Source organism: Magnolia sinica, chromosome 15 (genome assembly GCF_029962835.1).
Source record: "Magnolia sinica isolate HGM2019 chromosome 15, MsV1, whole genome shotgun sequence".
In the NCBI taxonomy this organism is placed as follows: Eukaryota; Viridiplantae; Streptophyta; class Magnoliopsida; order Magnoliales; family Magnoliaceae; genus Magnolia; species Magnolia sinica.
In genome coordinates, this window is record NC_080587.1 from 1,181,101 (window position 1) to 1,208,403 (window position 27,303).

The window sequence follows — 27,303 nt, forward strand, 5'->3', positions numbered from 1 at the left end:
CAAGAACTGTATTGGCATGGAACTATGAAGATGCATATACCTTCTTGAAGATGCAAACTTCAAAGTGGTATTGTTGCAATGGTGCATCCAAATAAGCACTTGAAGTACAAAATCCCCAAATTGAAGTAAAATCCTGACAGCCCAAGCAAGGATTTCAACATTTCATCAATCTTGAAACTTTCATCTATGACGAGCACTGCATGAATGGTCCATATTACAAGGCAAATCATAAACATGGCAAGTATGGTGTCTGATTCCTCAAGACATGTTCCAACAGTAAATGAAATAAAAGATGGAAGCAAACCATAATGAAATTATAGAAGCACAAAGAACAATACCTTGTATGAAAGTTTTGTGTGAATTGCAAGTAACTAAGTCATTCATCAGTGACCTCAAGCCAACTATCAAGAAGAAACATCTCACCAAGTGACTAAAAAGCAGAACATGCATATAGACTAAACCAATTTCAGCAACTCTTTTTTTTTTTTTTTTAAAAGCAAACCAGTGGAATCACCCCACCTGTATTTTATTGCGAAAAGGAAATATACAGCCATGTACTTCGGGTGGGCTTCACAGAGAACAACGGGCCACTATCTGGATGGCTATCCTAATGGAATAGTAAAAAACAAGAACACTACTAATGGATGATGAAATAATGCTAACTAGGACAGATTTGTTTCAGTACACTGATTTAAGATCAATTATTCAACAATTTCCAAACCAAGCATTTACATATATGCATTCTCAATATTTCGAAAAGGCAAATGATATGATTATGCACCTACATAGTGCAAATCAAAGTTGAAGAAAAATAAATTCAAAATCAACTGGTGATTCAATACGATTGGACTCTTGAGTTCCGAGTCAATAGAAAAATAAATTTGAAATCAACAGATTTAGAACTTCTGAAGCATCAGCAGTTTCTGATGCAACCTGCTATCGCATGATCCATATATTAGAGCATGGTTGAGCCAAAAGAAGATGGATCGTGAATTGACTATAACTTTTGATCCGGGTATCGTTACGGGGCGCACAACCTATCAATCTTTACTGAAATGGGCCATCCGAGGTGAACCGACCCACAAAGTGGGTCGCATCTGTCCGTTTCGTCAAAAAAGGCGCGCTTTCAGCTCAAAAACGAATTTTTAGGAAAATTTTACTATTTTTAGTAATTCTGATTTTTAAGTATTTTTAGAGCTTTAGATTTTCTTTCCTTTTAGAAATAACTTTTAGTTATACTAGGACTCTTCTAGAGAAAGTTTATTTGCAATTTTTATTTTTAGAAATTAGGCCTTAGAAGAGTTTTATTAGAATTAGGATTTTTATTAGAGTTAGAATTTTGCTATTTTTGGTAATTACGAATTTTAGTTTTTTTTTTCCTATATTAATGGTGTAAGGAGACACATTAGGATTTATCAATTATTCATCAATCAATTTCGAATTTATTAGAATTTATTTCTATTTTCTGCTTTCTTTCCTCGTGGATTCGAGAAGTCTCTGTGAGGAGTCCAGAGAAGTTCCGTGGATTCGGAATAGTTATCCTCTTGAGGAAGACGGTGCTCGACCTCACGTCCTCCCCTGCATCAGAGAGAGTGGAAAGAGAGAGACGTGAGGGAGCGAATGGGGAAGCCCCCATCTTCCAGTCAGAATTTACCTTTAACGGCGGTAGCTTTCGAAGTAGCGCAACGAGAGAATCAGCAAGCCATGCAAGGGCTGCAGGCTTCCATCGATCGCATGGCGGATCGTTTGGCGGAGGCCCTAGGGCAACTCCGTGTTCATGGTGGTGATCCACCATCAACAATTGCTAGAATTCGTAATCATATTGATCGTAGGGCGACGCTATCAGTGAACCACAGGATCACTCCTGATAAAGTGGGATCTAGCGGCATGATTTTACAGCATCCTAGACGAGCCATTGATCAGATGGATCGGATGGACCAAGAATTCAAGATGAAAGTCGATCTTCCTAGTTTTAATGGTCAACTCTACTTCAAGGACTTCCTCGATTGGTTGCTTAAAGTCGAACGTTTCTTCGACTACATGAACATAATGGAAGAAAAGAAAGTTAAACTCGTGGCCTACAAGTTGACGGGCAGAGCTTCAGATTGGTGGGAGCAACTTCAACTCGAGCGAATGAGACGGATGAAGGCGCCAATCCGCATGTGGTCGCGGATGAAGAAGTTATTGTGCATGCGATTCTTCCCTACCAATTACGATCAGGTATTATTCCAACAAAATCAAAATTATTGGCAAGATAACCAATCATTAAAGGGTTATGCAGAGAAATCCTATTATTTGTCGGCAAGAGGTGACCAAGTCAAAACGGAGTTGCAACAAACCACAGGATTCATCAGTGGAAAACATGTGACCCCTATGGGAACGGTGAGCCAACTCAAGACTTCTAAAGTGGAGGGACAATCTCTCATGACTGAGCAGGCCTTTGTTAAACAATCTGAGGAAACGGGAGACATATATGCAGTAGTTGAAGAGAAAAAATATGTGGAGCCTGTGAAACCAGTATCGCAGGAGTTTAAGGGGGTTGTGCTCGATGAACTCCCTAATAAATTACCTCCTATACGAGATATGCAAAATTACGTTGATCCCATCGCAGGGGCAAGTCCGCCTAATTGCCCACATTATCAGAAAAAATATGAAATCTTGAAGACAGATGTGAAGGAATTAATCAATATTAGTCAAGTTAAGGAAAGCATGAGTATGTGTATCGTATCGGCTCAAAAGCTTAATGCCAAGTACAAAAAAAAGTCTAATGAACATCGGCGTCAGAAGTTATTTCAGACTCATGTGCCAAGTCTCTTGCGTAACTCGAGGACGAATTTTTTTCAAGTGGAGGGGTCTGATGTAGAACCTGTCACAGACACGTTCCTAGCATGGTTGAGCCAAAAGAAGATGGACCGTGAATTGACTATAACTTTTGATCCGGGGCGCACAACCTATCAACCGACCCACCAAGTGGGTCGCATCTATCCGTTTCGTCAAAAAAGGCGCGCTTTCAGCTCAAAAACGAATTTTTAGGAAAATTTTACTATTTTTAGTAATTCCGATTTTTAAATATTTTTAGAGCTTTAGATTTTCTTTCCTTTTAGAAATAACTTTTAGTTATATTAGGACTCTTAGAGAAAGTTTATTTGCAATTTTTATTTTTAGAAATTAGTCTTTAGAAGAGATTTATTAGAATTAGGATTTTTATTAGATTTAGAATTTTGCTATTATTGGTAATTACGAATTTTAGTTTATTTTTTCATATATTAATGGTGTAAGGAGACACATTAGGGAATTATAAATTATTCATTAATCAATTTCGAATTTATTAGAATTTATTTCTATTTTCTGCTCTCTTTTCTTGTGGATTCGAGAAGTCTCTGTGAGGAGTCTAGAGAAGTTCCGTGGATTCAGAATAGTTATCCTCTTGAGGAAGACGGTACTTGACCTCACGTCCTTCCCTGCGTCAACCTGCTATCGCATGATCCATATATTAGAGTAAGTGTCAAAATTCTCATAGGGGCAAGAATGAAGTGGATCCAATAACTTCTGCAGAAGTACCACCTACATATGCATTTAGAACTTCAACTTTATCTTTTGGATGGTTGAACTTGCGTCTAAAACCGATCTTGCACCTTTGTGTCTTCAAGAACTACTGGCCACATTGAGGGATGAGGAAACAAGTAAAACACAATACAAGAGAACCTGAAAGGTGGGTGAAGCAACCAACTAAAGAAACTAATTTCGAATGTATACTTACTGTACAGTCAGGTTCTCCTGGTCTCTCTGGAGGAGATTCGCTAGTAGGGATATCAGGGACCTGAAATGTTTATGATTGGGTCAGCCTGATATTTGGGTCATCCAATCATCATGGTGGGATACACCTGTTGGATGGGTTGGATTTCATATGCGCCCCACAATATTTTACTCCATTTCTTAGTTCTTCTGACAAAACAAAACATGTGATAGGCATAGACCATGGTTCCTACTGCGTGATGGAATAAGAGTCCTCGTAGCCTCCTGTTTAAACAACAATCAGTATTTTGATTTTTGGACCTTTATTGGACGGTTGAGACAAAACAATCCATTGGTCAGAATTCAGCAAACAAGTATATGTAGATCAGAGTTAAAGATTGTTTAACAAATCTGATTTCAATATCATGAATTTTGTACAGTATTTCCCGAAATATTGATGGTTTGATCGGAGTTAATCTATGTGATTCATACGATTTCAGAGTGCCTGAGTATCAACCCTTACATTCTCCAGAGTATCAAGTAAATCCCCTTATCTCCATGTCCGTCTGTGTAGTTCTAAGGTCCTGATGCACCAGGACATGAATAGTGTCAGGAAGAGCTCATTTGGTATACGTGGAGCCATGATTCAATGATCCAAACCGTTAATCTAATGGACCCACCGTGGATGGAGATGCCTCATAAGTTTCCCAGGTTTGAATTTGTTGCTACTTATGGGGCCCATGGTTCGATGATCCAGGCGGTTGATCTATATGGGAATGCCCCTAAACATTTCCTAGGTGGGATATAAGGGTTCGGATCTTTTAAGGTGGTCCATTTTAGGGCTGATCGGTCCCATTGCATCAACGGTCAGGATGATCGTATCATGGCCCCACGTAATGCATCAGGACCCTACAGTTCCTCCTGTGTGAAGGGTTTTTTGAGTTGGTTACTCTGTTTGGAAAGCTTGGTGGTATTGCATCATTCCATCCTACCGCCATCGCTGCCACTTCCGATTAGGGAAGAACAATGGACAAATACACGATTAGAAACTTTTTTAGCAAAATTTTTCAACATATCCAATTAGGGACCGAGTATTCTAACTAGGCAGCAATTAGGTGTTGTGAAATTCCAGATTAAACAATTTCATACTAAATCCACAACGCAATTAGGGATTAACAATTTCAAAAAATTCACAATTAGGGATTTCAAAAATCCACAATTAGAACCGATTTCGAAAATCCCAATTGCGGATCGAAATTTCAAGAATCCCCAATTAGGGATTTGAAATTTCAAATCCCCAGATAGATTTTTACAATTTTCTGAAATTATTAAACTGTAATGGTTAATCCCTAAGAAGAAGAAGATAGGGAAGAGGAACAAGAGAATTACCTACGAAATTTCGAAGTTGGTGGATCCCACTGCCGGAGGGCTATAGATCACGAGAGAGAGCCGAAAAGAGAGAGAGAGAGAGAGGGTTGGGGCGTTTTCAGCGCAATAAATGAGAGAAAATGGACTCTGTAGGCTGGGGTAGGTACATATTAGTGAGCCGTTAGGGCAGTGTGGGGTCCACCGAGAAGCTCTTAATCAAATCCACACTATCTATTTTAAAATATAACAATAATATAAAATCTAAAAAATTAGGAATATCCAAAACTCAAGTGGGACACACCAACAAAAAAGCAGAAATAGCAATGTTGGTCATTAAAACCGTTTTAAAACCAAAATCCTAGCTGTTCCAATTTCATGATTTTGGCCAATTTCATGATTTTGTAGTGTTGGTTTATTTATTTTTATACATTTATACCATTGATTGCTTAAATGATGAAATTCTCTTATTGATTTTGATTCCTTATGATGATTGATAAATTAGATTTAAATTTAATATTCGAATATGCCATAAGATCTAATTTTCTTTTATTCTGATTTGCAATAATGCTTTAGATATGTATGTGCTATATCGATACTATATATAATTTGTCATTTATGATCACTTGATGGAATGGTTGGAGGTCCTAGAACTAGTGGCCACTTTGTCTAATAAATTAAATGGAACATTCGATGTAGACTTATGATCATCTTATAAATTGTTTGTTGCCTAAGTGACTTTTGAGAGTATTTTCATTATATCCTTGGGATGAGTTGTTTGCTGATTTAATATTTGTCCTATGTGGCTTTAATGAACCATCTTCATATAACCTTACCATGATAAGTTCCACTTGTAGAACTAAAATTGGCCACTAGTTGTGTAGATTACCCTTAAACATCTTATTTGTTAGTCTTATGGCCTAGGGATGGTGGAATGAGACACTATGCCTTAGCTGTCGGCTTATGCTGGGTGACAAACGCCCCCCCCCATAGTGACTTTTGAGCTTTCTTAAAACAATTGTTAGAAATTGGAATAATAATAGTTGAGCTAATCATGCATTTTCATGATCTGCAGACTTTTACGGTGCCTAGTTCTCCTTGGACGTACCTTGAGTACTTTTTCGGAAGACTGGTCCACCTTGGGCGTCCTCGTCGCATAGTTTTTTCTAGGTGGCTAATTTTCCTTAAGCGTACCTTTGAGTACTTTTCTGGGTACTAGTTCTCCTGGGACGACTTCCTTGCATAGTCTTTTCCGGGTGGCTAGTTCTTGGGCATACCTTTGAGTACTTTTTCGGGTGACTAGTTCTCCTTAGGCAACTTCATTACATAGTCTTTTCCGGGTGACTAGTGTCACGCCCCAAACTCGAAAACCGGGCTCACAAAATTCTCGATCGCCGAATCCGGCGCCGACAGCCTCCGTAGAACCCCATTCTCGGCTCCCAGCGCCCATTCGCCAGGTTCCGATCCTGGGATGCTACAAGGAGGATTTTCAACATCAGTTTGATTCGTAATAAGCATAACCAAAGGCATAACCCACAAACAACAACCAAAAACTCCATCACATTTCCACTATGATCAAAAACTTTACAAGTACAATGAGCATAAAGGGAAATACAATGAAGATGAACAAAACTCTAAAAAAGATCTGCTACAAGCTCAAGCCTCAGCGCTGCTGCGATCCAACGTCACCTGCACGCAACGGTCGTGCATAAGCTTATAGAAAGCTTAGAGGGTGGTGAAAGTGTATGCTCAAGGTGGTAATGCAGTTATGCAGTATCAGAGTAATGCGGAACATGCTGATGAATGCCAAGAATACCATTAGCCGTACCAAGGCCATGCGGTGCAAATAATGATGTCGGCCATACCAAGGCCGTGCAATGCGAAATGCAACTCAAGCATACAAACCCTCATCTAAGTCCACATATCAATGCAGCTCAAAATCTGGAATATCACTGGGGTCTAGTACACTCCAAGCCAGATTGCCGCCCCATCGTGCGCAATAAGGTGAGTGGAAAAGACCTCACTATCCGCCTGCCAATATCGGGTTCGGCTCGTCAATAGCGGACCCATTCCTTGAGCTGGTCAGACTCAACCTAGCATTGCCCCCTACTCTCGGGCGGGTAAGGCCGCACCCCCTTCCAACCGACCACGACACAGTGGAAAGTGCAACCATCTGGTAATCGGCACTCAGCACTCATGCACCCGCTCGGTCTAGACGTTGGAGCAATCTCTTGGTACCATAAGGGTTTAGGAACTTTCACCCAGGGATATCTATCGCACCCCATGTAGAATAATATTTTCGATATCCAATCCTGCCAACCACGATACGTCTGTGGAGGCTACGGCCCTGATGTCGCTAGGGCGTACAGTAACCATATCACACAATGCGAATGCATGAAGCACACTATCCAGTCATACAGCAATCCTGCGCGTATCGTGCGCTCATGTAGGGCAACACCCCCTGTACGGGAGCCCCTAAACAATCTGCCCGAAGGCATATGCTATGATCAGTCATTTCTCATATCAAGCATACGTATGATGCATATGATCATGAATCATGGAACTAAACATGTTATATGGGATGGATGATGTTCATAACGAAGATGGGCCTAGACGGCCTATACATTACACGTACGAGCCTAACAATGGGCCCTAGGGAAAGTCATAATGCGGATATTTAACCATACTATACTTGCAATGTGGACGTCAAACCACCATTGCACCCATGTTGGGATTGTACATTGCAATGGACCTTAGGTACGTCCCATTGGGCCTTAAATACATCAAATGGGCCATATCATAAGGGCCTTATATTCATCAAGTAGGCCACATCAATGGGCCGCACCAATGGGCCTCATGTGCATTGCAATGGACCATGACCCGTGGGCCTTAGAATGCATCAAATGGGCCTAATCTCATGGGCCTTATGTGTATCAAATGGGCCACACCAATGGGGCCCCAAATGTACATCAAATGGGCCTCAACCCATAGGCCCCAATACATCTTAATGGGCCTTAACCCATGGGCCCCTAATACATCAATGGGCCTCCCACCACCAGTATATTGTATATAATATAATATATAATTTATATATATAATACATACAATATTATATATAATATAATATTATATATATATATATATACACACACACACACACACACACACGTACACACCCACACACGCACGCATAGATCACACCCACCGTCCCTGGACGGTGGGGATACAACACATTCACAGTGGGCTCCACCGCAGCCTACCGTCCGCCTGACGGTGGCCATAAAACACATAAACCACTGTGGGCTCCATGTGGGGCCCACCATAATGTTTATACTTCATCCAACCCGTTGGTAAGGTCAAGTAGACCTAGATGAAGGGTGAAAACAAATTTCACCCTGATCCAAAACTTCTGTGGGCCCAAAAAGGGTTTCAAAGGTAGAGGTTCAATCCCACTGTTTCATACGGTGTGGGCCACCTGAGCCTTGGATGGCGTTGGAATTTGGAGGGGGCCCACTTCTGGGAATGGCCCACCTCATGAACGGGTTGGATGACAAATAACATCAAGGTGGGGCCCACGGCTAGCGTACGTGCGCAGGTAGTAGCAGGCGCTGCCTGATCTCTGACAATGGCAGTAGCGTTGCTGCTGCCCAAGCTATTTTTTTTTCAAGTGTTTTTTTATGGTTTTTCACAGGTGGGGCCCACGTCTGAGAATCCACTCCTTCCAATGGTCATCCAGGGCTCAAGACAAGTAAAACAAGCCCAATATTGGGCATATTTCGGTGTATAACAATATCAGGGAAGGTTTCAATGGTGAAAACTACCATTTGCTATGGTATGGCCCGCCCGAAGGTCTGATTGGTCCCATCTTTCGGCTCAACGCCTAAAAGGGGCTTGGGAAAGGAATGGACGGCGTGGATTTAATACATACATCAAGGTGGGGCCTACATGAGTGGGCCACCCAAAGGCTTGGAACTAAGCTAGTATTTGTGTTTTCCAACAAACGTCCAGCGTCCAGGGACGCTGGACGGTCTGGCCATACAAAGTGGGCCTGCTCAGGTGGGCCACCAATGATGGATGGTGTGGGTACTACACATATAAGGTGGGCCCCACTTATAATTGGTTTGGATAAAATACCTACTTCATGGTGGGGTCCATTCAAGTGGGCCACACAACCTCATTATCATGATCTTATAAAAGGAAATGAAAAAGAGAGGGAGAGAGAGAGATAGAGAGTGGGACACGCGTGATGGAGGGACCTCGGTACTATGGGCCCTCCCTTGCACTAAATTATACATCAAGTGGGTACCATTATACATAGGCCCATTAAATCAAAATCCAACGGTGGAGATCCCTTCTCCACTAAATTATACGGTCTAGATGACCCTGAATATGCAAGGAAAATAAATATCATGATGGGGTCCATGGAGAATGGCCCCATCATGGAATGATCATGATGATCCAAGTGGGCCATCGGCCACATCTTAGGGTCCAAAGTGAGATCCAAACCATTGATCAGTTGGCCTCACTTGGCCCATCTTAAAAACATCAAAACTACCTTATCAAAGCACCCACCACTTGATCTTCTTGCTCCCTTAGCTCCTTGTGCTTCTCTTTGATGGAGGAAGATGAGAAATGGATGGCTAGGATGGGAGATCTAGGGATGGAAAGGTGGGCCACACTTGAAGCTTGGAAGAGTTGGAGAGCTCATACGTATGGGTTTTTTTTTTTTGCTTGGGAGAGTTTGAAAATGAGAGAGAGACTTGTAAAGAGAGAGAGACTTGTAAAGAGAGAGAGAGAGGGAGTGATGGGTGATGGAGTGATGGATGTGGTGGTGATGGGTGTAAGAGGCTCTTTTTGACTTTTTTGGCAAAAGTTGTAAGAGAGGTAAGGCCTGTGTAAGAACTTTTTGACTTTGGGGCTTACTTGGAAAAAGGTGAAAGGTGATGTGTACTTGACATGATGGGATTGATGGGTTGATTGATTGATGTGACACCTTGTAGAGATTCCCTCGAAATTCGCACGCGCGGCGTTTTCCTCGCACCGAACGCTGGCCCACATCTCCTGGCCAGGGTATCGCCTCGGCGCACGAGTCGCGGCATTGGAACCGCGGCGACGACGTGGTCGCTAAGGTATAAGTCCTGGGTTGAGTCGACTGGGGTTGACGGCATGAGAATCAAGGTCGCGCGTAAACACCGGTTAAGGGTCGAAGGTTGCCGGAATTCGACTGGGAAGACCGCGGAAGCCTATGGAATGGTACGGTTTAGGATATGGGGCTTACAACTAGTTCTCCTTGGGCGTACCTTTGAGTACTTTTCCTCGTGACTAGTTTTCCTTCGACGACTTTTTACTAGCTGGATGTGCATCCCTAGGTCTGTGAGCATGTGCATGCATTCATACATTTAAACAAGATTATCTTTGTAGAATTTATCTGATAAATGCGTATTTGATGAACCTCATTTGATTTATATGATGATATTGAGGAATATTTGTTATACACTGTTCTTGATAACTATACTTAATTATTTTGATGATACGATAAATCTTGGGGGTTATACCTCACTACGATAGCCATTGACACTATCGAACCGTAATCAGTGTGTAGGAGACACAGAGGGTGTGCATGCTTGTGTTCAGGTGGAATAGGATCCAGACAATCTTGCGACTTCCTATTATTAATTTCATTTTCCTTTAAGATGTACTATCATGTATTATTAAACTTTAAGACATTAATTTATATAAGTTCATGGATAACCACTTGAAATCTTGGTTATATGTATTTGGACTCCCTCTTATACTTGATTTGCTTCTATCCCGCTAGTTTATCAACTCTGATAAAGAAAAAAAATGTGTGTAAAATTTGAGTTACGGTTAAAGGTTAACGCTTGGGTATTTGGAAAACGAGTAGTGTACTCGGGTTTCGAGAACCGGAGTGTTATAGTATAATAGTGCCCAAATTTGATTGAAGGTTAGGGTAGATAAATGTCCAATTCTGCTTATACAAATCCCTGAATGCAATGAGCTATTAAGGCCATAGATGTATATGCAAGGCCCACGTGTCCCATATACAATAGACAAAAGATACTTTACCATGCATCTTTCGAATCATTGTGTCCCACGGACCCGACACATTTAAATTGTTTAACAAAGATAAAGTTACATGGGGCCTTGCATGCACATGAAAAGTTATAAAAAAATTTAAAATATGAAAGTGATGGATGCTGCCATTGCACATGCGCCTGACGTGCATCTATAAATACGTATGAGAGTAAAGAAACATCTGTTGCCTTTGCTTGTAGGGAGGTGGATTCTTATCACAACACTGAGAGCAAGACATCGAGAGCGCATGAGGTTAAAAAAAAGGGTTTCCTACTGTCGATCAAGTATATAAGAGGAGGATTTCCGTTGATCGAGCTGAGAAGAGTCGTTGCTTCTATCATTCTAAAAGAGGGGATGAGGGTTTCAACTCCAATCAATGCCTTTGAAAAAGTTTTGATCAAAGGAGATGCAACAGATGGACGATAAGGTTCTGATCAAAGGAGATGCAGTAGAACAGAGACGAGGTTCCGATCAAAGGAGATGTGATTAAAGGGATACAAGCTTCTAAACAATGAAACCATTGGTCGAAATATCTTATATGGGTTTTCTTACCAAGGGGTTATTACTAAAGGATAGTTTTACCATTTAGAATATACGGTTATAAAACTATATGATTTCGTATAAAATTCACCCAAGGAATAAAATTGATAACATATAGATATAGATAGATTACTTAAAATAACTTAAAATTAGACGGATTTAAAGTAAATAACTTTTAATATAATTTGGCTCAAAGGAAACAAAATACAAACATGTGCAATTAACTATTGCTTTTCTTGAGTTTCAATTCAAGTTTTAATAGAAAATAACTAAAATTTATCTCATCTAAAAATTGAGCTTAATAGGACCTGACCATCAGCTAAGTGAAGCCCACAAGATTGAACCACTAGGATTAGATCTTAACCATTTATAGTACGGGGCTAATGATCTGATTAAAAAATAACTTTCAGTTGTGTTCCTATTTTAAAGGTTAGGATATAGTGAGAGGACAGATGTGCTGGAGATAGAGAAATGATATTATCATGCACACATCCTGGCCACAGAGAGATGGGCTAGAATCGACAAATGAATATGATTGGCCCATCCAAATGGGTATGAGGATTGTTAGTTGGTAATTTTACTTTTCCTGAATTTTTTTTAGTTTTTTTATTTTTTTAATAATGCCTTCAATAAATATTTCTTTTGGAGTGCCTTCCAACGGTTGAAATTTCAAAATTGCTATTAAAATTTTATTTTTATTAAATGATAAAGCCAATAATTGTAGGGCTACGCCTTACCTGCATGGCATCTGACCGCTCCTAAAGATGAATCCTTTCACAAAGATCAAACGTATTAATGCCTATCTCAATGTTTATTTTCCATCCAAACTGTTGATAAGGTTATTCAGACCTGCATGAAGGTAAAAAAAAAATATTATCTGGATACGATACTTTTCTGGCCCAGAAAATGTTTTTAATGGTCAATCACCACCGTTTCATGTGTTGTAGTCGATATGAGATTTGAATATGCTTTATTTTTTTTTCTCGTACTCTAAATGAATTTGAAAAAACGGATGGACGGCATGGATATACAATATATGCATCAAAGTGGGCCCCATGATCAGGGCTGCACCGTGTTGGGTGTGGTCAGTGCCGCACCTTATCCGCCCCCTTCCAAGATATGATAGGCGGCTTTCCCCACCATTAAATATGAGGAGACATATTATACTCCGGTTGCGTATGATGCTTGATACGCAGGCACTTGGAAATTGTACACTTGGCATTAATCAACTTAAATAAAACCGACTATATTGTGGATAGCACTCTCACTAAGTAACAACCCCAATATTGGTTTGGATGAACAAACTTAACCTTTGATTCATGGACACTAGTTTGTGGAAATAGGACCATTGGATACTAATCATTTTTTAACTGTCCAATAAATGTTCACCAATCCGTGATACATCCACACTAGGTACCATACTTTGGACAGTTTAATTCGACTACTTTTATGCCAATGTTTTCAATTTCTGAGTAAGTTCTATGTGCCTGTGTATCATCCATCACACTAGGCCAGAGTATCAAAGTTTTTCTCATTAAAAAATGGGCCTTTTGGAGCAGACATGGCACATTTCAGAACTCAAACAATCCTGTGGAAATGGAAGCAACAGCAATCCCAATTCCTGCAAATCTCAACACTAGAAATCCTCTCTCCTCTTATTCCTTCCCATCTCTGTCCCTCTTTCCTTCCAAAGCCTCTCTCTCTCCTTCTAATCCAAACAGGCGACTTCTACAAATCAAAGCAAAACAGTTGAGGAATCTCAAACCAGTAAAAGCCTCTGCTTCTTATAATCCTAGCCCTTCTTCTGATTCTTCTGAGAGATGGCTTCTAGAACCAATAGGTAAGCTTGCTCTAGCAAAAATAGCACTTGGTTCTGTTTGGGAATTGCATTGAAATATTAAAAACAAAGGGAATTAATTCATGTTGCATTTGATGGATCCTATCTGGGTTTTTTTCTTAATTTTGAATCTGTTACATTTGATGGCTTCTAGAACCTATTGGTGTTCATGTTCTTGGTAAAACAGCACCTGGGTCTGTTTGGGAAATGCATTTTGGACCATGAATTGCATTGAAATCTTAAAAAACAATGGGAATTCATGTTTCGTTTGATGGATCCTATTTGGGTTTTTCTTAATTTTGAATCTGTTACATTTGATGGCTGCTAGAACCTACAGGTGTTCATGTTCTTGCAAAAACAGCACATGGGTCTGTTTGGGAATTGCATTTTGGACCATGAATTGCATTGAAATCTTCAAAAACAATGGGAATTCATGTTGCATCTGATCGATCCTATCTGTCTTTTATTTATTTATTTATTAATAATTTTGAATCTGTTGCATTTGATTGCTTCTAGAACCTATAGGTATGCATGTTCTTGCAAAAACAGCACATGGATCTGTTTGGGAATTGCATTTTGGACCATGAATTCCATTGCAATCTTCAAAAACAATGGGAATTCATGTTTCATTTGTTGGATTCTATCTGGGCTTTTCTAAATTTTGAATCTAGTACTAGAGTATGGCATATCATACACTTGCAGCTCTGGGCTCATGGGGTGCATGTATGTTGATCCACACCATTTGAATTGTGGGATCCACTGTAGATGGGGCAGGATACAAAAGTTACTGCCTATCCCATGTAATCGCCATTGAATGAATGGTTGAAAATAATGATAATTGATGATTGACATTCCACGAGCTTATGTCCCTTTTCTTGATGGTTAGGGTCATCCAAGCAATGGAATGTATGAGTTAGACCACATCCACAGTGGGTTGCATGATTTGGGTGGTTTGGATTGAGGTCCATGGATCCTATATGTAATGCTCATGCATGTGTATTTATGCATGCTTGAAGTATCATTGTAGGTCATGAACATTCGAGAAGTATGTAGGAATTACTGATAAAACCATTGCATTTGAGCACCTTCATGTTACATTTTTGGAAACACAGTGGAAAATAGAAAGTTCTCAAAAATCCAATTTTAGATTTATAGCTCTATGGATTCTTCTTAAGACATTCTTAAGTTTTTATAAACAAAAAACACATCCCTCAAGTTTCTATAAATAAAAAACACATCCCATGGCTAGAATTACCTTGATCAATGCTGCCAAGAAACTGTTATTTTTGTCGATGTTGTTCCTTCAACCGGAATGTCCTACCTAATCTATCCCAAATATAGGAAAAGATGAGAGCCACATGCCACCCCTTGGAACAACGCCAAGGGAGATGCATAGAGCCGTCCACATAGGTGGGCCCCACACATTTGACACGTGTGAGGGAGGAGAGTAAGATTCTCTCTCTCTCTCTCTCTCTCTCTCTCTCTCTCTCTCTCTCTCTATCTCTCTTTGCAGGTGACAATCCCATGGGGTGGGGACGTCCAAGGCTCTCTCCTATCTACTCTCCCACTAGGATAGGGTCTGTTCAAAAGGAGTGAGGTTTCAATGAGACGCTGATTATAGTATCCTACCACTCTATGGTCTTCCACATGTCCTACTATATTGGAATCCTATATGATCCTGTCTTAACCCATATACTCAAATTGATCCAATCCTTATATTATAATTGCCATTTATCATTAGTCCAATACCTATGAAAATCAAGGTGTGGACCACACTAGATCTAAACTATCATATCCTCATTAAGTATGACTAAAATGCTTTTAATGGTTAAAACAAAAGTTAAACAGTTCAAAACATTTGTAAAACCCTGTAAAACTTTTCGAGTGCTGGGCTCAACAGAAAAACTACTTGATGAATATATGATTCCCAAGATATAAGTCATAAGTTCCTAGGAAAGCAGTGGATCCCTTGTTGGACCATGTGAGCCTCAACCCAGACCTTGACATATGCACCCAGATACACTCACTTTTGCTGGTTCTATGATGACCTTGTAAGGCGAGTTAAAGCACATGTAATCAAAACCTTGAATTTTTCTTTCAATCTAGAGACTTGAACTTGATCCACCAACACCAAATTCTCAAGAGGTCCAAAACTAGAAGTCTATTCCTAGGGCAGACTCACACTCTTATGTGGGGTAGGGCAAATGCACACCACCTCGTTGTCACGCCCAATGGTGCAGACCTTCCATCCTGACTTGTTATCAATCCCCTCGCATAAGACGGTTACATAATAATGATACTAACCATAGGTTTGTCTTATAACCTATTAAGTGGTCATGGCAGAACAGGGTACTGAGATCCATGGCCTACAAATCTCCCTTAGTCAGTGACCATTGTGTCTATTCTCAAATTCCCAAAAGATAACCAGAAGAATCCCTCTCCTTTAACCTATTTTCATGTATATAATTATATTTAAGGTGTTCCCACATATCATCTATAGTAATATAATTTGTCCATCTTAGACCCATGTTCAATAAGATCTACGGTCAAGATAATCAATATCACTAGATAACATCCATGTCATGTGCCCTTTTCATGTCCCTTTAATTGAGGAATGATTGAATTCACCGCATTTAAATTGTACATATGGACAATTTGATTGCTAATCTGGACCATCCACATGCTGAGCCATGCTTTCGATTGCCATTGTTCCAAAAATCCTTTGTTCCGATGATTCTAACTTTCTGTTCATCAGCTGACTCGTATTCAGGGCCAGTTTTATCGTCTATGTGACTGTGAGAGTGGGCCATTCATCAGGGTGCCCCAGTCCATATGCTCATTAGTTGGCTTACATGTTTATGAGAGAAATGAAAGGTTATAAAGAAATTACCAACATTCCATGTTGCAGTTTGTGGACCCCAGACCCTGAAATGGAGCCAAAGGAAATCACAATTTGGTTGCTTCCATTTCGTTAGACTAATAATCACAATTCGATTAGACAGTGCATCCAAACGTGCTCGTAAAATAATGTAGTTTTTATGCTTAGGTATCCTCTTATAATGTTTCAGGTGATGGAGATACAAGACACATCGGATTTCGAGTTCCGCTGCCAAATGCATTTGAAATAGCTTCGGTAAGTGATTTTATAGTCGATGTGTAGCCATTCCAATGATCCAATAATTTACTTTGTGAAATGAGTTCTGATTTCACCAGAATACTGTTACGGTGGGCCGTGTTCCTGAGAAAGCCGACATCGTAATTCCGGTCGCAACAGGTATTTCTGAAAATGCTCTTTTAGATTGGTGTTTGCAGGCAGTTGAATTTTGTATCACAATGAAAGGTATTTAAAATCGGTTATGTAACCGTAACGGTCATAACCGTAATGCGTTACGGGGTTGAAACAGCTGTAACGGTCCCGTAACGGTCCGTGACGGCCTTGTAACGGAACGTAACGGTCCTATAACAGTTTTTTCAAAAAAAAAAAAAAAAAAGGCCCGTAATGGCTGATATGGGGGCCATAATGGCCGTTACGGCCCATATCATAATGGTAATGGTGGTGGCTGTTGGAACAACTTGATCACAATGCTATCCATTCATCACTGGAGAAATGCTATGGCAGACCGCATGAGATCAGGGTCTTCTCTGCCACACATGTGCCAATGCAACACACATGTATTTGATTGGGCCATTGGTCAGGTAGGCCATGCCAAAAATAAGCAGAGGATGTCCCGCTCCTACATGTGTATGTTCAAGACAGACCGTCGGGCAGCATGATTTGTAGCCCATCGAATGTTCTTGGGGTGCATCATCTGATCAGTGGCCCATATCTTACACATGTATGTCACATTCACATGTGTGATAAAGAGAAAGCCCTTGATCTTAGAGTGCTTTGTGGAAGTGGGGCCCTGTATTTAGTGGCAGAAACTGTTGATCTGTTGGGCCATGGCCTGAAACACGTCCACATTCAACCAACAAAAGCACAAAGATATGATGCTTATTAGGATCTTCTAATGTGGGAGATATTTCAGAGCATGATCCACCATCCACATCGCAACGTGCCCATCAGATCAACGATCGACAAACCATGGGCCCCACTCTTACAAACTGAAAACCCAAGATCATGAACAGATGGTTTACTTATTTGATTGTTTGACAGTATCGGGTCTACATGCCCGGCTCGAGAAGAGAAATGGAGCCCCTTTTGGTCACGGATTTGGACAGCACGAACAGAACATTCATCGATGAAATGAAGCTCAAGCCCGGCGTTGTTACGCCCGTACTGCCTGGAAGTTGTCTTACATTTGGTAATCATCTCTAACTCAAATCACAATCTCTCCAAATTGCAATTGCAAATGTTAGTTGGAAGATGGGCTTTGACAGTGTGCTGTTAGTACTCCATATTCAAACCCCACTCAAGGTGAAGGATCATGTACAACTATTTCTGTGTTTGATCTGAACCGTCCATGTAGTCTGCTCTACTCATCACGGCTCATCATGCCAAAACCACATAGATCAGTGGCCCATTTGATGAGTGGAATGTCATGCCTAAGATTGAGTTTGATTGAAGCAAGCAGCACCTTTCTAACCACCCAAGGATGGTACATGTGGGGTCCACATTTTGGTAGCCATAGCTGTTGGTCTAGTGGGCCCCACCATGTGAAATGCCATGCTTTTACACACACACACACACACACACACACACACACACACACAGTGTGGACCACTTGTCCAAAATTGCCTATTTGGATCTGATCAGATGATTTTTGTGATTATATATATATATATATATATATATATATATATATATATATATATATATATATATATATATATATAATCACTAAAATCATCTGATCAGATCCAAATAGGCAATTTTGGACAAGTGGTCCACACTGGTTAAGATCGTCCGTTGGGGCAGGTTAAAACTGGGCCCCACATAGACAATTTATTGGTCTAGACATTCTATCACCTTCAATCTATAGTGAATTAAAATGTTTTTATGTTTTTTTATTTTTATTTTTTAATTTCAGGTGATATCCATCTAGCGATTTTTCGGGTTTTGAAGCTCGAAAATGTGGATCTCCCTAGCAAACCAGATGAATCTGAGATGAAAGCCGAGGCGGATTCTGTGAGCGTCAATGCAGAAACAGCAACTTAGAGAAATGTGCATTTGTAGGTATTTGTGGGTCGATTATATTTCCGTAATTATTCCGTAAAATATTAAATTATATCAATTTTTGGTGGGAAAAAAGATTATTTTTTTCTTCCTTAAACATGGATTTTGCTTTTGAGTAATTTTGAATTTTATCCACCGTGTGAGACTTTTATGACTCAGTGACTTGGACTGAGTCGGTCTTAAGTGGAGTCGTGAGCTGATCGAGTTAGGTGGTGACTCGGATGAGTCAGGTTGAGTCACCCCTATTTTCAGTTCTGAGCAAATGGTGTGAAGCCAGGTCAGACTCGATAGAGCATGAGTCGACTCGGATGAGTTGTCAATCAAAGCTTATGTAGGGGTGCACACGGTTCGGTTCAGTCCGGTTCTAGGGTGAAACCCAAACCGAACCATTCCCAATGGTTCCAGGAAAACTAGAGCTAGAACTGATCATTTAAACCCTAGAACCAAACGGAACGGACTGTAAAAAACCAGTTCGTTCCAGTTCGGTTCTACCATTCTGAGCTTTTTACTATCCAATCCAATTGCATTATAAACCAGCCCAATCGCATGATTTTTTTAGAATTCAATCCAATTGCACAATTCTTAATAGACAAGGAGGGGCCATGAAAGAGGGGGAGAATAAAGAAAAAATAGTTTTTTTTTTTTAAAAAAAAAATTTATGTTAAAAAAATTAAAATTTAAATATTTATTGACTAAGGGGTCCGGTTCCAAGTTCGGATCCAAGGTTCAGTTTGGTCCGGTTCGGTTCTACATAACCCCAAATCGAGAATTGAACCGAACTAACTGGTTCTTTGATTTTTGGAACCGGAACAGGAATTAGTGCGCTTCAGAATCGGACCAAACCGTGCGGTCTAGTCAGTTCCGGTCCGGTTTACCGATTCGTGTGCACCCCTGAGCTTATGTGTTAGATAAATCCAATCAAAGTGGCAGTAGCTTCTTTTGTGGAATTTGTTTATGCATTGGTCTTTATGGTACAAGAGGCTTGCAAGTACATAAGTCCATGGGCCGGGCTGGTCTGCGGGCTTTTGGGCCCCGCCCACCTGTGGCCACCGCCACGTCCGTGAATGTCTATGATATTCATCATGTCTATCAGGTGCCACGCAACTCATTACGACCCAAAACTCAGGTGGGCCACATCATAGGAAGAGTTTCAAAACTCGGGTGGAACCACTTGTGTTTTGGAATGGCCTGATTTTTGGACAGCCGTTCATCTTGGTGGGTCACATCAGATGAACGGATTGGATGGTATTTAGGTGGGCCCACCTGAGTTTTGGATCGTCTTATTTTTTAGGTAAGTACCAAACATTGGGTGGCCTAACTGATAAATGGGAAATCTTTCCGTCCACACAAGTGCAAGAGATCAACCTGATCTCAACCGTTTGTTTAAATGGGCCTCCTTTTCTGGCCAGAGCCCAACCCAGCTTAAAGCGAGTGGGCCAGTTGCCCTGTGGTGCGCCCGGCCCGAAACACGAGCTTATATCATCGAATGCCCACTCATCCATGTTGGAATGGACGGCTACTATTCGACTTGGCTGGGTCAATCTGATCTGGCCCGCTCGAAGGTCTTAAATGGCCTGGTTTTGTAGACAGGAGGATCTAGCAGTGGGGCCCATCCAATGAAAAGATCTGATTTGCACGTTTGTTTTATAATGGCACGTGAGCCTGAATGGGTGTGTATGGGCTTAGCAAACATCAGCATTCTCATTATCTTGATGTGGGCCCATTAGGACCCATCATAGCCGTTTATCTGGTGGGCCAGGCCCATCTTAGCAGTGCATCAGGTGGGCCCTGCCGAGCAGATGATCTACTCAATACAAATCATGCCGGTCGAATGTTAGGTAGGCCACATATGTTTGAAAATAGTGGCCGTCCATTGTTTTCATCCAACGCGCTGGATCAGCATTAATTGTCCATCATCCAATAACCTATGCATTGGAGGTGGGGGAGATGAATCCAAATCGTCCAACTAGTGGGACATTCTTGCTGATGGATCTCGGTTCAAAAATACGCCAAATGGATTATCATAGCTGTCACTTTCTCCTAATGAATCCGACAACGTCCATTTGAAGGCCACAGCACGTGTGGACAGGATACACCTATCAGTTGTGATTTCCAGTGCTGTCCATGCATGCAAGGGACCAGTTAGATGGACGGTGCTGATCAACCTCATTGTCCACCACGTTCATGTATTGGCTCATAAACATCCATTCCCAACGTAGCAGGCCTGAGCCAAAATCTCCTCTCAGATATCAAGCACTCAATATCCATACACGTGGATGGATGTAAAGCGTTCATTTTTTAAATTCAGAAATAAATTCATTTTACTTCAACGTAGTATCAATAAATCCGTTGTAGTCTAGTTGGTTAGGATACTCGGCTCTCACCCGAGAGACCCGGGTTCAAGTCCCGGCAACGGAATTTTTTTGTCCTTCCATTTTTACCCATCGATCCATGGTACCTAAAGAACAAATGGACGGCTGAGATTAGATTTACCGTCCCCATTCTATTATCATGTTCGATCATTATATTTTCTAGGGTTGGTTGGGTCTGCCCCACATGATGAGTGGACTTGCCGGGTGTACTCGTGTGAGACCTAACTGCTTAGTTGTCCACATCATGACATAGGTCACACATCCGCACATGTTGTAATTCATAGAAGGAGATTTTCACCGAGTGGATTTTTTTCACAACTGTATTTATAAAATTATTTGGTTTTTGTTAGTAAGCTTTTTAGTGTCTATTTTTATAAGTGGGATATATTAAATTTATAAAAGTTTTTATAAATGCACAATACAAACTGTGGTTTGACTTAAAGCGATGTCAAATGCTTCTTTCAAAGCTGCATCCAAATAAATTCTTATATTTGTTAGATATAATGTTTGACAAACAAGAGAGGCTTTTCGCCAAATTGTATTTTTTTGATTGGTTTACGGCGAGTAGGCTTTTTAGCGTCTATTTTCATAAGTGGGATATATCAGGTTTGTAAAAATCCCTCCACACCTATGTTACAAACTATGGTTTGTCCCCTGGTGATGTTTAATTGTCTAATGCTTGTTTTGAGACCACATCCAAACAAGCTCTTACGTTTGTCAAGTAGAGTGTTTGACAAATGAGATGAGTTTTTCGCTAAATGGGTTTTCCCGCAACCTCCACAATAACAATACTGATTGGTTTTCGGTTAGTGGGTTTTTTATCATCTATTTTGACTAATGGGGTATATCATGTTTGTAAAAGTGCTTCTAAACGCACAATGCAAATTTCGATTAAGCGCAAGGCAATGTTTAGTTGTCAAACGCTTCTTTTGAGATTGCATCCAAACAGGCTCTTATATTTGTTAGATAGTGTTTGACAAACAAGAGATGCTTTTACCCAAACAAGTTTTTCCACAACCTCCTCAATAACAAAATTGATTGGTTTTCAGCTAGTGGGCTTTTCAGTGTCTATTTTGACAAGTGGGGTATGTTAGGTCTGTGGAAGTGCTTCCAAATGCACGATATAAACTGTGGTTTGGCTCAAGGCTACGTTTAGTTGTCAAATGCTTCTTTTGGGACCACATCCAAATAGGCTCTTATGCACGTCGGATAAGAGCGTTTGACAAACACAATCAGCTTTTCGCCAAGTGGGTTTTTCCGCGGCTTCTGTATTAACAAATTGTTTGGTTTTCAGCTAGTGGGCTTTTTAGCATCTATTTGGACAAGTGGAGTATGTGAAGTTTGTAAAAGTGCTTCCAAATGCATGATATGAATTGTGGTTTGGCTCAAGGCAATGTTTAGTTGTCAAACGTTCTTATGTTTGTCAGATAGGGTACTGTTTGCCAAACAAGATGTGCTTTTGCTAAATAGATTTTTCCACAGCATAGTTTTCAGCTAGCAGGCTTTTTAGAGTCAATTTTGACAAGTGGGGTATATAAGTTTGTAAAAGTGCTTTTAAATGCACGATATGAACTGTGATTTAGCTCAATATAATTTTTAGTTGTCAAACACTTCTTTTGAGACTACATTCAGACTTTTATTGTTTGTCAGATAGAGTTTTTGACAAACAAGATTAGCTTTTCGCCAAATATATTTTTCCGCAGCTTCCACAGTAAGCTTTTCAGCATCTATTTTTGACAAGTGGGGTATATCAAATTTGTAAAAGTGCTTTTAAATGCATGATATGAACTGGGATTTGGCTCAATACAATGTTTAGTTATCAAATGCTTCTTTTGAGATTGTATCCAAATGGGATTTTATATTTGTCAGATAGAGTGTTTAACGAACAAGATGAACTTTCCACCAAATGTATTTTTCCGCAGCTTCCACAGTAATAAAATTGGTTGATTTTTAGCTAGTCGGCCATTTAGTGTTTATTTTGACAAGTGGGGTGTAGCAAGTTTGTAAAAGTGCTTTTAAATGCACGATATGAACTGTGATTTGGCTCAATGCAATGTTTAGTTGTCAAACACTTCTTTTGAGACTGCATCCAAACAGACTTTTATTGTTTGTCTGATATAGTGTTTGACAAACAAGATTAGCTTTTCGCCAAACATATTTTTCCGCAGCTTCCACAGTAATAAAATTGATTCGTTTTTAGCTATTGGGCTTTTCAACCTCTATTTTGACAAGTGGGGTATATTAAATTTGTAAAAGTGCTTTTAAATGTATGATATGAACTGTGATTTGGCTCAATATAATGTTTACTTGTCAAACGCTTCTTTTAAGATTGCATCCAAACAGTCTTTTATGTTTGTCAGATAGTGTTTCACAAACAAGATGAACTTTTCACTAAATGTATTTTTCCACGGCTTCCTCAGTAATAAAATTGATTGATTTTTAGCTAGTAGGCTTTTCAGCCCCTATTTTAACAAGTGGGGCATATCAAATTTGTAAAAGTGCTTTTAATTGCACGATATGAACCATGTGATTTGGCTTAATATAATGTTTACTTATTGAACGCTTTTTTTGAGATTGCATCCAAACAAGCTTTTATGTTTGTTAGATAGAGTGTTTCACAAACAAGAATAGCTTTTCGCCAAATGAATTTTTCTGCAGCATCCACAGTTATGAAATTGATTGATTTTTAGCTAGTGGGCTTTTCTGTGTCTATTTTGACAAGTAGGGTATACCAAATTTGTAAAAGTGCTTTTAAATGCATGATATGAACTATGATTTGGCTCAACGTAATGTTTACTTGCCAAATGCTTCTTTTGAGATTGCATCCAAGCAGGCTTTTATGTTTGTCAGATAAGAGTGTTTCACAAACAAGATGAGCTTTTGGCCAAATGAATTTTTCCGCAGCGTCCACGGTAATAAAATTGATTCGTTTTCAGCAAGTGGGCTTTTTAGCGTCTATTCTAATAAGTGGGGCATATTAGATTTTTAAAAGTGCTTCCAAATGCACTTTTTTTTTTTTTTTTTTTACACACGCACACACACTCACGCTAGTGGAATTTCACCACCTATGGATACTTGAACCCTCGACCGGGTGTTGAAACTCCTGAGAGTCTACCACCCGAGCAAGAGTAAGGATCCAACGCACCGAATGAAATGTTTGGTCTTTTAAATGCTTCTTTTGAGACCATGTCCAAACAAGTTCTTATATTCGGTCACAAGCGATGTCGTGACTCACCCGAGTCAGACGTGCATAAGCCTGACTCACTGAGTTGACTCATTATATCGAGTTGTTAAAGGCATGGTTTTTATCTTCCATCCACGATCGCTTGGACGAAACTTTTAGCCCCAGGGGCCCACTGATCTTGTTCCAACCTGTGGTGGGCTCACCACAGCCCAACCAAATACATGTCATACACATAAGGGGCCCATTTCATCACTCTGTCAAAGAACATATATTCAAAGCCTTTTATTGTCAGACCTGCCTAATTTTTTGAAAGAAATGACATTCATTCACCTCCTTTTCTTAGGTGGGCCATCTATGGCCTACATGGACTGATTATTTCAAAGATATGGATGCAGAATGTTCTTAGTATACGCTGTGGACGTTAGAATACATGCACTTTGGTCTTTGAGATTACAAAAATAATGGAGAAATGCTCCGGTGCTCTCTAAACACCACAAGTTATGGTGCTCCTAAGTTGCATATGCTCACCTGGATAGTTCAATCGATTGATCTGAACCGTCTATTTAGTCCAGAAAACATTTTATGGACCACCATGAAAAAATCAAACTGATTAAAGGATGTATTCTATCCTTGATTTAGCCTTATTTTCTATAGCCATCTCTTTTCGAAGTCATGGATCGGATGGCTATGTTGCCTATACGAACCGATTCCTTAAATGAGAAATCTATGATGGGTCCTTACAAACAGATAGATCAAATTTCCGATAGGAACTTTTGTGTAATCAATTTTGACCGTCCATATTAAAGGCCATTGATCAAACGGTTAACATTTGTCAGATTGGTGTGATTATTGCATGATGGCCTAAAAAATGTGGTTTGGACCCAATGAACAGTCTAGATCAACTGATTGGAGATGCTATAATGCTCTCATACAGTATGAGTTATAGTGCTCCTAGTTGCATCAGGACAGTCACACCATCCAATTAATTGATCGAGACTGTTCATTATGTCCAATTCACTTTCTATGGTCTACCGTGCAAACATCACACGATTTGACCAATACCAACCGTTTGATCAGTGGCCTTATATGGACGGTCAAGATCATTATTTATCCATCTATTTGTTAGGGACCATCATGGATTGCTTATGAGACTAAATTAGAGTCATTGTTAGGCAATCAGAACCATCCACTCCATGGATTGGAAAAAGGATGGCTATAGCAAATAAGACCCACTCAAGGACGGATTGGATCGTCCAATCAGTGCTATTTGTGAACGAGCCTTTATGGACGGTTCATATGGACCGATTGGACAGTCCAAGTGAACCGATTCAAGTAGGAGCACTATAACTGATAGTGCTGTGAAGCACTGAAACATTTTTCAAAGATGAAAATGCCAAGCGATAAATTTTCTCTGTCCAAAAAACTGGGGCCCACATTTTGGTGATCCAAACCATTCACATGGTAGACATGTTTGTATGGCATATACCCAAAAAATATCTTTCCAATCAAATGATCCTAACCATCTGATCAGTCCTCGCAGGCCAACCTGTCTGTTCTAATCATTCATTTATTAACCGTTAATCAATTCGCGAAGTTGATCTATGGTGGAGATATTCGAGCACGGCCCATCAAATGATGGAGATTGTCCGATGAATGGAACAGAATGTTAGAAGGTGGGTCCCACCTATACCATTTATGGGCCGAACAAAAACCACCATTTTCTTTAGATTGAGCATCATGTAATGACGATCCCTAGTCTTGCTCCGGTTGTAGACTCTTGAATTTCAACACCCGGTCAAGGTTTCGAGTGTCTATAGGTGGTGAAATCCCACTACGGTGTGAGTGTGTGAAATATGACCAACAAATGATTATGAGCATTTTTATTATTATTATTATTATTTATTTATTTTTACACACGCACACACACCCCACACACTTATGCTAGTGGAATTTCACCACCTATGGGTACTCGAACCCTTTACCGAGAGTTGAAACGCCTGACAGTCTACCGCCCGAGCAAGACCAACAAATGATTATGAGTATTTTAATGGAGGGTAACCCCTCCCAACTTATGTACGTGGTGTGGCTCACAAACGTCACGGATTTACTTGATATTTAAGCCCCGGGCCCATCATGAAATGGTGCATCTGACTGATAGGGTAGATCTTCGACACACATCAAATTGGGGCCCACATAGCTCGACCTCATGAGAAGTTCCCATGAGCTCGACCACATAGAATACACACACACACATATATATATATGGGAAAAGATACTATACATTCATGCTCATGGGAACTTCTCATGAGGTCGAACTATGTGGGCCCCATCGTGATGCTTGTTGAACATCAACACTGTTCATTTGATGGGTCCCCTTTAAATTATGGGATATCCCAAAAATCAGCCGTATACGGAACTCAGGTGGGCCATACTATCTAAAAGCATGTGAAGACATGCCTAAAACATATAAAAGCACTTGGTGGGGCCCACCTAAAATTTGGATGCGTCTGAAACTTGGTCTTAACCCTCATCCAAGTGGGACACATATAATATATGGGCTGGATTTTCAAACCACATCTCGGTGGACCCAACAAATGATTATGAATTTTTTAATGGAGGTTAGCCCCTCTCAACTTCTGTATGTGGTGTGGCCCACACAAGTCACGGATTGACTTGATTTTTCAAACCTAGACCCACCATGGAATGGTGCATTTGACTGATGGGATAGATGTTCGACATGCATCACGGTGGGTCCCACACAGCTCGACCTCATGGAAAGTTCCCACGAGCTCGACGCATAGTACCTTTTCCCTTGATATATATATATATATATATATATATATATCGGAAAAGCTCACCTGCAAACCAGTTCGTACCTATTACATAAGAATTTTTTTTGAGAACCTATCACACGTGATGTAGATCCAAAATCTGAACCGTTCATGTGAAGCATAACCTCGTGAGGCCCCCAAGACCAAGTTTTACTTTCATCTAGAAC

At 40.2% G+C, this 27,303-nt stretch overlaps 1 protein-coding gene, 1 long non-coding RNA gene and 1 other non-coding gene across 4 annotated transcripts; 2 read left to right on the plus strand and 1 right to left on the minus strand.

Annotated features, from left to right (window-relative positions):
* Nucleotides 1-751: 751 nt before the first annotated feature.
* Nucleotides 752-5,223, minus strand: LOC131227927 (uncharacterized). 2 transcript variants are annotated; one of them, XR_009162615.1, is made up of 4 exons: nt 5,125-5,223; nt 3,761-3,820; nt 3,472-3,655; nt 752-933 (listed from the first exon to the last, which is right to left on the minus strand). It is a non-coding gene; the product is annotated as an uncharacterized LOC131227927 (long non-coding RNA). The 2 variants fall into 2 exon arrangements; XR_009162614.1 differs by lacking the exon at nt 5,125-5,223 and adding an exon at nt 4,259-4,985.
* Nucleotides 5,224-13,283: 8,060 nt separating this feature from the next.
* Nucleotides 13,284-18,903, plus strand: LOC131227738 (uncharacterized). Its single transcript, XM_058223545.1, is given in 6 exon segments — nt 13,284-13,576; nt 16,642-16,706; nt 16,787-16,847; nt 17,730-17,764; nt 17,766-17,877; nt 18,604-18,903. Coding segments are annotated over 6 exon segments (645 nt in total). The 5' UTR covers nt 13,284-13,332; the 3' UTR covers nt 18,732-18,903.
* A 2,191-nt stretch (nt 18,904-21,094) lies between these two features.
* TRNAE-CUC (transfer RNA glutamic acid (anticodon CUC)) lies at nt 21,095-21,167 on the plus strand. The gene has a single exon. It is a non-coding gene; the product is annotated as a tRNA-Glu (tRNA).
* The last annotated feature ends 6,136 nt before the right edge of the window (nt 21,168-27,303 follow it).